Consider the following 13,883-nt stretch of genomic DNA (forward strand, 5'->3'; position numbering starts at 1 on the left):
ATTTTTAATGGTGCTGGCATTGTTGCTGAATCTATTTTTGAGGTAGGTTTGGCACCTTGCATAGTTCCTTTAAAATTCAGACTAAAGCCTGATGTGGATTTCCCACACTGTGAATCCAGATGTTAGCAAAAACTTCCACAGTAGCTACATTCAAACTAACAACCCTAAAGTCAGCCTAGTCATCATTAGTTGTCATGTCAACAACTACTTCCAGTGACAACTTAGGAATGGTTGAGTTCAGAAGGCAGGGTTGTTATTTGGAATATAACTACCATGGAAGTTTGGACAAACATCTGGGAAAAAAGAGCCTCACCCCCCTTCTTTCATTGTGAGAGAAAATAATCATAGAACATTTGAACAATCATCCCATCTAAGTATTAAGTAATACAAATTCTCTGCTAAAAGCTGATTGCATGGGATAAGGTAAAGTGTATGCTCAAACCATAAATGGCAAATAGTAACCTAGAAAGCAGAAGCACTGAAGATCCAGAGTTTGCTGTATAATAATGCAATATCTGATTTCATCCTAGTGCATGTGTATCTGAGCGTTTCACTCAGCATTCACTCAGTAGGGTAGGCTGCCTTTCACATGACATTCGCATCCACATAGAGAAAGCTATTGGTACAGATTTCAGGAGCATCCCATTTACTGACAGCTTTTCTTCAGTATTCTTATTTGAATCCTATCACTCAATGCTTACTCCACACAACGGAAGAACAATACAACAATTACTGCAACACTACAAAGAACAGCAGTTCACTGAGCAGATCCTAGCATAAGCAACAAGTGATATGATCAAATGTACTAAGAGAACTAAGACTGCAATACATCTAAATGGAAAAATACTGGAATTTACTACTTAACATTTGAAGTGTCTGATTTTAAATTTTGATTCCTCATAAACATCAACATCAGGCAAGTGTCTTTGGCTAATAACCAAATTTTATTCTCATTTTCTTCATTTCCATTAAAAGATGACGTAAACCAGAGCTGATAGGTGATATCTAGGACAGGCTTGGCATATCTCTGCAAAAAATGACCCAGTTTCCTACATCATACCTCCATAAACATACCATGACACATTGAGAAATTGTTAAGAATTATTAGGGTGATTATGGCTACAGGAACAGTAATGTTTTGTCACAAATGCTTTTACATATAAGTATAACATATTTAAGATTTTAGAGCTATGCAGAGTAAATATTATTTTCATGAAACAAATGCTTGTCAACAATCACTGCAGTAAATAATATGCTATTACCTTATACCCAGAAAAAACCAGTTGGATTTAACCAATCTGCTTTGACACATTTTCACACCTGAGTCTAACTAATATCTGTAGGAAACTCATTGCAGCTTATGTATTGAACCCTATGGACAATCATGATCTAATTTGGATCCACTGCAGACATCATTTTAAAAAACAATATCCACGGAATTGTTTTTGTTCTGTATTCAGACGAAGGAAACAATAACCTCTGCAACAGATATAAACTACTGAGTTTTGAAATATACAATTGACTGGCTTTTCACAGCATTTAATCTCTAAACTGGGGAGTGACAAGAACCAATTTTAGCAATAAACCCTTCTTCTATCTGTATGATAGTTAAATGGAACACTAAAGATAAAAACACACTATAGTAAAGATGTTTAGGTGAAAAAAATATTCTTATGTCAAAGAGTGCTTAAAGTGCCTTGCTGGCAGACATTTATAACACAGGCAAAATCTGCTGAATTCACAAAACCCAAGATGCTGCTTCACTGAGATTCTTATTACTTTAAAGTTGGAGATTTATTTATCATCTTGAGCTTATGTGACAAGAATGGGTGGCTTTATCATTTGGGCCTGTGCATAGATAACAATCCATAAAACAAATCTCCCAATAAATAGCAAATTGACAAATAAATGATGGAAATGGTACGAAAGAAGGATTTTCCTGCATTCACTCCTGCATTTTACAACCTTACATGTTGTTTATCTTGCTTTTCAGTATCAGCTGGAAACTGATTCTTTCTGGGCAATAGCACTCATGAAAACAAGGATGGCTTCAAAGAATAATTTGTTGGTTTCTTGGAAACCACCAGTAAGGCGAACAGTGTGCTGAAACAAAAAGCAGTGAGAAGAATCATAACTGTAAAATTTAGAGGAAACTTGATATATAGGTTAATGGACAGAAGACAAGACAAAACAAGCCTGAAAGTTGCAGTGTGCAACTGTGACAAGTCAGGGGAGCACTCTCTATGCCAGTGGTCCTCAAACTGTGGGTCCCCAGGTATTTTGGTCTACAACTGCCAGAAATCCCATCCAGTTCACCAGCTATTAGGATTTCTGGGAGTTGAAGGCCAAAACATCTGGGGACCCACAGGTTGAGAACCACTGCTCTACGCAATCACTACAGAGACTGCTTGAACTACTGGAAAATAAAAGAGCAATAAGAAAACCAAAGTGGAGCAAGCCCACAAATGGTTCTCAAAAATGGGTAGAATGCCTTGTAACCTATTTAAAAGGCATATGTTTGCACCTGGAAGTAGGCCAGGGAAATGATGGTCAGTGTTGTGGGAGTGCTGAAGGCCATTAATGGAAATAGTTTAAGTTAAATATATTGTGTATGTGTATCCCACTATTTTAATGGTGAGATTCTGTAAAAGCTTTCACACTAGCTATGGCATCCACCTCCTAAGAAGATCTATGGAATTCATTTCATCTCATAGTTATCTAAACTTACATGCAGTCAGCCTTCCATATCTATGAGTTCTGAATCCACAGATTAAACCAACCACAGCTTGAAAATATTTAGCAAACAAACAAACAAACAAACAAAACACCTCAAAAGAAAAACTTAATTTTACAGCATGATGAGCACTATACTGACGTGTAAGATATCTTGCGCTGGCCTCCACCCATTTCAAAGATCCTAGAGCTTTCTCTGAAGACTTGTCTGAGTTGTTCAGCATTTTATATTAGGAATGACATTTTACTACAACATTGTACACAATGAGACTTGAGCATTCCTGGATGTTGGTGTCCACAGGAAGTGCTGGAACCAAACCCATCAGATACTGGGAGCCCACTGTACCAGATGGACATAAAATGGAGGTTTATATCATTAATATTTTGACAGATTGCTATTCCTCATTAGATTGCAAGGGAATTTATATAGAATTTCCTACAAGGAGCAATGTCAGCTCTCTGCCTTCTTTCAGAACTTATTCCAATGCAGACTGTTAAAAAAAAAGCTGAACAAACAAAAACCCCTCGGGTCCTCAAACTAAGGCACAGGGGCCAGATATGGCCCTCCAAGGTCATTTACCTGGCCTGTGCTCAGGGTCAAACTAAGTCTGAAACACTTGAAAGCACGCAACAGCAACCCTATCTCATCAGCCAAAAGCAGGCCCACACTTCCCATTGAAATACTAATAAGTTGATATTTGTTTAAATTGTTCTTCATTTCAATTATTGTATTGTTTTTAAGTGTTTTTGCACTACAAATAAGATATTTGCAGAGCGCATAGGAATTCGTTAAGGTTTTTTTTTAAAATTATAATCCAGCCCTCCAACAGTTTGAGGGACTGTGATCTGGCCCTCTGTTTAAAAATTTTGAGGGCCCCTGGTTTAGTTGGTACAATTAGCATCTTCCTCAGGGAATAAGAGATATAAAGGTAATCCCCATTCTAGCAGAGCCTACATATAGTCATATTTGAGGTCAGATGTCACTTAGCTATTTTCCATAACAATAAAGCAGAGGCAGGTAACTTGTGGCTACCTTGGCTAAGAAGAATAGTAGTTGCAACTCAACAGCATCTGGAGGGGTATCCTACAAAACTCATTTGGACCCCTCTCCTCTACTTTACAATGCATTCCATAAAGAATAAAAACATATTTGTTTCATCTTTTTTCTTTAGTATTTTTTTTAAAAAATGATAAATTTCATCTAAATTGACCTATTGGCCCCTTTTCTCACTTTACACTTAATTCTCATTAGAATACTTTCCTTCCCATGCCAAATACCAATTAATTATAACATTTATGTGATTTATGATGCACAACTGTGATCTCGCAATGGAATCTCTAAAATATATAAGATAATTATTGCCCAATAATGATGAAACAAAATAGAAATTTACATCATTAATTGATGCATTATAAAGTGAATTCATTTTAAAGTAAGCAAGTAAGGTATAATGAAAGGAGACTGAGAAGTTATTAATAAAGCTCAAAAAGGAACAACAATAACAAAAACCGCCCTACGTTGTTCACTTTGAAGTAAATCACACTGATGCCACCCAGGTTTACTTCTAAAGATGTGTGTTCAGGATTGCAGCTTAAAACTAATTATGAAAATGTATGACCTTACACTATAAACCCACAATAGGTACAAACTAAAGTAGGGATTTGTGTAGTAGTTTGTAAATTGAAAAGCAGATTACCCCGTATATTCTGGCATATAAGACGACTGGGCGTATAAGATGACCCCCAACTTTTTCAATTAAAATATAGTTTGGGATATATTCACCGTATAAGACTACCCCTCTTCCAACACACACCAAATAAAAATTTAAAAAGCATCAGATTTGATTTCAATATGGTAATTTTCCTATTACTGTACCTCCTTCTCTGCCTCTCAGATCTCGCACATGCACACCTGCACCACTTCACTGCAGTCTTCAGGAGTGAGATCTGAGAGGCAGAGGAGGATGTACGGTAATAGGATACAAGGGCGGGCCAGACAGGTAAAAGAGGTGTGTTTGTCTGGGCCCAGAGCCACTCTATCTCTTTTTTCCATACCCCAGGGACCCTGGAAGCCTGCAGCTTGCTCTTCCCTTCACTTACACCTTCCCGGTGAGGCGCCTCTTCATCTCATCATTGGGACCGCATTAAGTCCACGAATCCTGATGAATGGATTTTCTTCTACCATACTTGTACATCAACCTTAATGCTTTCATACAGTCGCTGCATATGGCAGGGACACGGCCATTGCCATTTTTGAGCTTCTCCCAACATATGTGGCAACCACAGATTCTCCAATCTGATTGGAAGTTTCAGCACCTGTTCTATAAGACGACTCCTGTGTATAAGACTACTCCCGCACATAAGACTACTCCCGTGTATAAGACTACTCCAGTGTATAAGACTACTCCCATGTATAAGATTACTCCCATGTATAAGATAATCCCTGTCTTTTGAGAAGATTTTCTTGGGTCAAAAAGTAGTCTTATACACCAGAATATATGGTAGTTTTACAGTTATTTACCACGGAGGGCTGAGGATTTGCTTACTTGCTATGTCTAAAAGACTTGAGGAAATACCCATAACTAAAGGTTGCCACCCATACCAAAGTTCTGTGTGTCTTAACTAATATTAGTAGGATAAGGATGTAGTTTTACATAAGCAACCTTAATACTATTTTTAAAAGAAACATCATTGAAAGAATTTGAGCTATGAGAAGCAATGAAACAATTCCTGAACTCCTTAAAAGGACCAGATAAGTGTCCGTCAACCAGTAATAGGACAAGAACCTTTAACTAACTGGTGATATAAACTGCTGCTCTTAGAATAATGATTTGCATAACTAAGGTAGACTGGAAATAAATTAATCATTTTTTTTTCTCCAGAGGAGAAGGTGACTGAAATGATCAAGGGTCTGGAGAACAAGCCCTATGAGAAGCCCAAACATATGCCTAACATTTCAAAGCATTATAGAAGGTGGACTAAAAGTCACATAGGTATCCCAATATTTAATAACTAGTATATTTTTGTTTGGATTTAGAATATTATAGCTTACTTACTTTTTACTGATTTACATAGGTGATCCCTCTTTGGCCGAGTATTTATTTATTTATTTTATTTGCAGCTTTTATATTCCGCCCTTCTCACCCCGCAGGGGACTCAGGGCGGATTACAGTGTACACATATATGGCAAATATTCAATGCCAATTTTTGACATACAACATATACAGACATACACAGAGGCTCTTTAACTTTTCTGGCCGCCGGGGAGCTGTCGCTTTCATCGTCCATCTGCGACGCTGATGAAGCACTTCCACATTCCCCGCATGCTTTTTTGCTGGAATGCTTTGCTGGAGTCTTCTTTATGGCCTCATAAATCAGTTAATTTAGCCTCCCCACACTTTAAGGTGGTACCTTATTTTCCTACTTGACTAGGATAATCTTCCAGGATCATTATTCTTGTGGGTCTGTAGGTGGCTGTGGAGCCCTATTCTTGATCTGCATCTTCTTCTGCAGTGAGGGCATTGGTTTCCAGGAGGAAGGTGGTCCCGGTCGGGGTTGGCTTGACGCGCCTTTCTCTTGGCATGTTTCTCTCTTTCACACTCCATTCGTGTCTCTTCAATTCTGCAGTACTGCTGGTCACAGCTGACCTCCAGTTGGAGCGCTCAAGGGCCAGGGCTTCCCAGTTCTCAGTGTCTATGCCAGAGTTTTTAAGGTTGGCTTTGAGCCCATCTTTAAATCTCTTTTCCTGTCCACCAACATTCCGTTTTCCATTCTTGAGTTCAGAGTAGAGCAATTACTTTGTGAGACGGTGGTTGGGCATCCAGACAATGTGGCCAGTCCAGCGGAGTTGATGACGGAGGACCATCGCTTCAATGCTGGTGGTCTTTGCTGACGTTTGTCCGCCTGTATTGCCAAGAGATTTGCAGGATTTTCCGGAGGCAGTGCTGATGGAATCGTTTCAGGAGTTGCATGTGACATCTGTAGACAGTCCACGTTTCGCAGGCATATAGCAGTGCTGGGAGGAAAATAGCTTTATAAATAAGCACCTTGGTATCCCTACGGATGTCCCGGTCCTCAAACACTTTTTGCTTCATTCAAAAAAATGCTGCACTCACAGAGCTCAGGTGGTGTTGTATTTTGGTGTTGATGTTGACTTTAGTGGAGAGGTGACTGCCAAGGTAGCGGAAATGGTCAACATTTTCTAATGTTACACCATTAAGCTGTATCTCTGGCATTGGAAAGGGGTTGGCTGGTGACTGCTGGAACAGCACTTTGGTTTTCTTGATGTTCAGTGACAGGCCGAGCTTCTTGTATGCTTCTGCAAAGGTGTTTAGAGTGGCTTGTAGATCTTCTTCTGAATGCGCACAGACAACATTGCTTTCAGCATACTGGAGTTCTATAACAGATGTTGTAACCTTGGTTTTGGCTTTCAGTCTGCTGAGGTTAAACAGCTTGCCATCTGTCTGATTTCCACTCGGGAAGCTTCCTATCAACAAGATGAAGTATCATAGCAATGAAGATGGAGAATAAAGTTGGGGCAATAACACATCCATGTTTGACACCTGATTTCCACCTTAAATGGGTCACTTTGGGAGCCATTGCTGTCCAAGACTGTTGCTATCATGTCATCATGGAGGAGCTGCAGGATGTTCACAAATTTGTTAGGGCACCCGAATTTTTGGAGGATGGTCCAGAGAGCACTGTGATTCACTGTGTCGAATGCCTTTGCAAGGTCAATGAATGCCGTGTATAGAGGTTGATTTTGTTCCCTGTATTTTTCTTAGAGCTGTCGTGCAGTGAAGATCATGTCCACTGTTCCTCTGGAGGGGCGGAAGCCGCTATGGGATTCTGGTAGGGTGTCTTCTGAGAAGGGCAGAGGACAGTTTGCAACGATTCTTGCGAGGATTTTCCCAGCTGAGGTTAGAAGGGAGATACCTCGATAGTTTCCACAGTCTTTTTTTGAAGAGGGTGTGATGGTGGCATCCTTGAAACCTGCTGGGATTTTCTTGGTCACCCACACTTGAGCCAGTGGAGTTGTTGTGCCAGCTCAGGTCCTCCCTCTTGAAAGATTTCAGCAGGGATCCAATCAGGTCCGCTGGCTTTGTTATTTTTTTGTTGGCTGGTGGCATTGTTGACTTCTTCCAAACTAGGCAGTGCTGCAAACTTATCCCTGGTTTGTTGTTGCGGGATTTGTGAGAGAACCTCTTCGGCCACATTGGAGCTGCAGTTCAGGAGGCTTTGGTAGTGTTCTTTCCAACGTAGTGCAATTGATTTTTGGTCCTTCAGGAGTTTGGTTCCATCTGATGAGTGGAGAGGCTGTATGCCATGGTTTCTTGGTCCATAGATGACCTTTGTGGCTTTGAAAAATCCCTGAGCATCATGGGTATCTGCCAGGTGTTGGATTTCTTCAGCCTTCTTTGGCCACCAGATGCTCTTGAGTTCTCTTGTCCTTCTTTGGACCTCAACTTTTGCACTGGCGTAGATCTTTTTCTTAGCAGCACAGTTGATGTCTCTCTGCCATGTTTGGAAGGCTTTCCTTTTCTTGTCAATTAGCTGTTGGATTTCGTTGTCATTTTTGTCAAACCAATCTTGATGTTTCTTGGTATAATATCCAATAGTTTCTTCACAGGCTGTGATGATGGAGGTCTTCAGTTTGTTCCAATGTTCCTCAACATTTTCAGGGTGTTCTGTGGTTAGATGGTCCTTGAGTGCTGTTTGGAGAAGGGCTTGTTTGGAGGGCTCCTGAAGGGCTTGGGTGTTCATTTTGCACCTTGTCTTTCTTCCTTGGAGTCTGCACTTGGAGGCGATCTTGATAGCCATTGTGGATTGGATTAGGCTGTGGTCTGTCCAGCAGTCATCAGCACCTGTCATGGCTCTTGTGAAGAGCACGTCACAGCGTTCTCTAGCACGTGTGATTACGTAATCTAAGAGGTGCCAATGCTTTGACCGCAGGTGCTTCCATGATGTCTTGAACTTGTTTTTCTGGTGGAAGAGCATGTTGGTGATGACAAGTTTGTGTTCTGCACATTTGGTGAGAAGAAGGATGCCATTCGAGTTGCTGTTTCCAACCCCGTCTTTTCCTATGGTCCCTGGCCACAGGTCGAAGTCTCGCCCGACTCTTGCATTAAAGTCCCCCAGGAGGATGATTTTGTCCTCCTTAGGTCTCCCAGATAGGGCGGTGTCCAGCTGACAGTAAAAATTTTCCTTGATGTCTTCATCAGCATCTAGTGTTGGTGCATAGGCACTTATGATGGTTGCCTGTTGGTTTTTGGCAAGATCAAATCGGAGGGTTAAGAGTCGTTTGTTGATGCCAGTGGGTGCTTCAGAGTGAGGTTCCACTGGTGGTGTCGTTTGACACAATGACTTTGGCTTCCCAGTCTGTTGCAGCCTTCTTCCGCCTTTACAGCCGTTGTAACATGTATCATGTTATGCTCTGCCTGTTCTGCTGTTGAGGTCTTTGGATCTTTGGACTGTGCTTGGTCTGGAACCTCCCCCACGGCAACTCCTGGGAGTGCATGACTCCAGTTGTTGTGCCCACAGGTTCTTTGGAACACGCAAGCCCCCTCACCAGGACAAGGTGACAGTCCATCGAGGGGGAATATCATAGCATCATTTATATTACAGTATAAGTAAGAAATAAATTTACATTATGTGTGAAATATCAAATCTCACAAATGGTGGCGAATACCGTAGTATCATATATTATACGTATCAGGTATGTGACCTTTTGCCCATCGTATTTGCAGAATTTAGGAAGTCAATTCTTTGTCTTTTCTGGATCTCAGTTTAAATCAGTGCTACAAAATGTATTGACCAAGGAAAGGTCTCTGAGAAGAATCTGGCCCACGGGAGAAAATGTACATGGCCAGTTGCCATCCAATACAATTTCACTAAAAAGTTACTTCTGTATTTATGTTCCATTCCAACAGATCTTTTCAAATGTCCACATACATAGGATGGTGATAATGGTGGCATTGCGATAGCTGGCTTCACCCCTCCAAAGTATGTGTGCTTAGTTTTTTAAATTGTGGACATCATACATGGGTACATAGATGTAGATCAGAAAGGAACTTGCTGCTACATTGCTAAAACCATGTTCACTCCACATTCACAACTGTAAAGAATAGAGTTGACACTCCACATTTGTGGATTTTACCTTGGTGGATTGTATTATTTCCCAATATGATTAATATGGTCTCTCTAGGAATCCACACATCCTGCAGTGTCACTCACTCTGTAGTCAACTTGCAGCAGAGAGGTCTGGCTATGCTGGAGTATGAAGAATGTACTCTAGTTTCCATTACACTAGTTATAGTAAACACACAAATTATAAGATCTGGTAGGGTAGTAGAATGATTTCATTTTCCTCAAGTGACAATATTTGTAATCTGTGAATCACCCACTTAATTGACTGATCTCTTACTTTATCCAGTGCAAAATGTACTCTCCACATCTAAAAAAAGTAATATTAATTAAACTATTAAATTAAATAAACTATCATATTCTACTTTGGCAACTTTATAAATATAAATGCATACATACAGGATGATATTTTCAGTTCATGAAGAAAGCAACCACAGACTTACAAAAAACAAAAACAAAACAAAACTCTACAATAAGCTTCAGGAAATGCCTTGCCTGACTCACCCTGTGGGGCTGTTGTGGTGGTGGACGCTCTCCTCCAGGCCATGAAGAGCCTTGCTCCCAGAAGTCCCCTGGCGTGGTGGAAAAGTTTCCCGCAGCTTGGTCAACTGGCCAATCAGCAGCAGGCCCTACCCTGACTCCTCATTGGCCAGGGCGGCTGCCATTCCAGCACGGCAGCCTTTTTAAGGCCACCCCAGGCTAGCGCAGGCACTCGGCCTGCTTTGGTGATCCAGCCCACCCACCCAGCAAAATGGCTATGTTTTGGTTTCATGTTAATAGTTGTCATGTTTTGGTTTTCCATCACAACTTCCAGGTTGGCATGTGGCTTGGGCACTAGATCTGGCTTGTTTAGTTGCCCCCCCATCGGAAGGGGGGGCATCCAGTGGTTACCGGGGGTGCTGCATAATCATTTGCCCAGTATTGTGTTAGCAGCACCCTGACGTGGTAAGCGGTATCAGTCAGCAGTGGGCTGCCTGATCTTTGATCCAGGACCCATGCATAGTGGCCCTGTTCCTGTAATCAATAAACAAGTTGTGGCCAGTTTATATCCCAACCTGGTGTATGTGTCATCTTTGGTTCTGCTGGCAGAAGATGTGTCACCCATCCCCATGCAACTATAAGTCTGCCATCCTACTGAGATGCTTAAACAGCACAGATATTGGGGTCATACTGAACTTTTAATCTCATAATAAAACTTCCCTGATTTGTTTCTGTCTGTGTTCAGGTGCCACATCTTCCCAGAATGTAAGAGAGCATATTTGGATCCACAGACTTAATGCCACATCAACAAAATCTACAAGATAATAGAAAACACTAGCATCCTCTTAAAGATGTTAACAAAATATATAACAACTTTTTCATGTCAGAAGCAACTTGAGAAACTGCAAGTCACTTCTCATGTGATAGAATTGGCCGTCTGCAAGGGATGTTGCCCAGGAGATGCCTGAATGTTTTACCATCCTGTGGGAGACTTCTCTCATGTCCCCACATGGAAAGTTGGAGCTGACAGTTGAGAGCTCACCCAACTCCCTGGATTTGAACTGCTGACCTTTCAGTCTGCAGTCCTGCCGGCACAAAGGTTTAACCTGTCGCACCAACAAGAGTAGCTCATGTTTGTTTATAGCAACTCAAGAAGTCAATGCAGTTTGTTAATTTATTTATTAGGTTTGTGAATTGCATTATGTTATGTTTGTTAATCACATTAATAAATATATACATATGTGGGTAGCATTTCTTTGCATGATCTATGTCAGACTGACTTGCAAGATGTACTAACATCATCAAGAGTGTTCAGCTTTGCAGTTTTTATTTTTAATCTTTCTTTTCAAAGCCACAGCAGCAAATCAAATTGTGTTCTTTCTCTTTTGATACCTAAAAATATCACAAAAAGTTCTAGTATAGAGCGTTAGAGTACAGTTCAAATATTTCTGCATGTCACAAGGTAATTTCTCCCACAGATTTTATAAAAGAACCACTTAAAACATTTTCTATTTATCTAGGCATATCTGAAAACGTGATATATCTGTCAGATTCCAAAAGAAAACTGTTATAAACTCATCACCCGTTCCCCGATTTTTCATGTTGAGTTTTATCATATATGACAAATACAATGATAATGAAAGAACAGTAATGATACTCACCCCTGTTATGTAGCGAGGTCTATACTGGATGGTTCCAAATAAGCCAAGTATGACTATAATAATGTGTACAAAATTTGCCAGGATTGGTGCCCACTGATAACCAAGGAAATCAAATATCTGTCTCTCCAGCACACACACCTAGGATAAAAGAGCAACAATGATTTGATTAGACTAATTCAAGAGAAAGAAAGAAGGAGAGAGTCAAAGACATCAAGTCAGCCTTGAAAAGTAATTCACCAGTTTGAAACAATTCCCCTTAGATTTCCTTAGTCAGCATTGGAGGATTTGGGGTGTTATAGTCTTAAAAGTAATTTCTTCTACCTTTGATTTTCTCCTTTTAAATACCATCACTATAAACTTGTTAATGAAGAAAAAAGAAAGAAGAGATTTCTTTGCAAGTTTTAGCATTTCTGTTTTCCTGAAAACCATACATGTTTTATAGTGATAATCCAATAAGTTATATTCATTTAAAACATTTACATGTACAATGTTGCCAAGGAATTAATTTAGGAGATATTGTAAATAAAGCAAACTGCATTAACAGCTTTGTCATTTCACTTCGCAAATAAGGAATTTTACATTGAGATACCCGCCTAGTTTAAGCATTCAAAGCAGAATCTAGTCATTCCTCTCTATTTTCCTTCAAACACAAGCTCTGTTCATTCCATCTTCTCCTTTCTATTCTCAGGGTTTCTGATGCTATGGAATGTTTTATGGCTTTAAACAGTTTATACTATTTATATATATTTATTATATTTCTGTATATAATGTATTGCTTTTTTACCTGTTTGTATATGTGGCATTTTGATGTGAGCCATTTTGAGCCCCTTTCAGGGTGAGAGAAAGTGGGATATAAATATAGTAAATAGTAAATAAATAAAATAAAAATAAAATGTTGCAGGTAGCAGCAAGTGATGTAATAATTATCATTTACATGCATATAAACAGGGGACTACATGAAATATGATGGCATTCATGCAATTAGCAAGATGATGAATTGTTTTTATAAACAAAAATTATAGGACATTTTGAATATGTGGAGGAAATGTTCCCAAACTTCTTGTAAAAATACTAAGCCATGGATAATTGTGAACTCCTTTGAAATGAATGACTTCTGCAACAGTTACCATAGAAAATTTATCTCTAGGAATATTTGAGGTCCTCCAGGATGGCTCTATGGTAACATTCAGCCTACCATGGAAACACGGAAAATTTCTGGAGAAAACATATTTTGTCAGATATGAGTGAGTGAACCATAGGTGAAATCTGTTTCATGGGTATCAGAATTGTATTGTATTGCCACAGACTGAGCCCACATAGTAACTTTAGCATGGGATGATACAAAGCTGTAACCATTTGACTCTAGCTGCTTTCTCAATCTGGATCAGGCTTCCAGGTCTACAATTTGTATTGAAAAAAGGCTCCCATTGGAGCCAAAGAGATATTTTCTTGACAACACTCTGATGTTGTTTGATCACATATGTCCCCGTATTTATTTATGAAATGTTGGAACATATGATAGAAGATGCACAATCCTTCTCCTTTCATTGACTCTCCATGGTTGACAGTGAATGTCTTGAAAAGGAGCTGAATCCACATTTACATGAATGCAGTCACAAAATTCCATGTGTCTGCAAATGTTGCCATATCGAAGCTCACGTTAATCTTGTAATTACATTCATGTGAATGCGATTACAGATCCTTTACAGGTGTACTCCAGCAAAATGGACAGTTTGGGAATATAGGAGTGATGTTGGACCCTTCCTCTACACCAGTGGTTCCTAACCTTTGGTCCTCCAGGTGTTTTGGACTTCAGCTCCCACAATTCCTAACAGCTGGAAAGTTGGCTGGAATTTCTGGGAGTTG

The 13,883-nt window shown here is 39.9% G+C and overlaps 1 protein-coding gene across 3 annotated transcripts in view; it reads right to left on the reverse strand.

Annotated features, from left to right (window-relative positions):
• The window catches only part of NKAIN2 (sodium/potassium transporting ATPase interacting 2), a 635,701-nt gene that overhangs the window by 330,292 nt on the left and 291,526 nt on the right, over positions 1 to 13,883 (reverse strand). For all 3 annotated transcript variants that reach the window (XM_060753280.2, XM_060753281.2, XM_067466859.1), the window contains exon 2: positions 12,018 to 12,155. In XM_060753280.2, coding sequence (XP_060609263.2) covers positions 12,018 to 12,155 — 138 coding nt within the window. The remainder of the gene's footprint in view (positions 1 to 12,017; positions 12,156 to 13,883) is intronic.

This window comes from Anolis sagrei, chromosome 1 (assembly GCF_037176765.1).
Source record: "Anolis sagrei isolate rAnoSag1 chromosome 1, rAnoSag1.mat, whole genome shotgun sequence".
NCBI lineage: Eukaryota > Metazoa > Chordata > Lepidosauria > Squamata > Dactyloidae > Anolis > Anolis sagrei.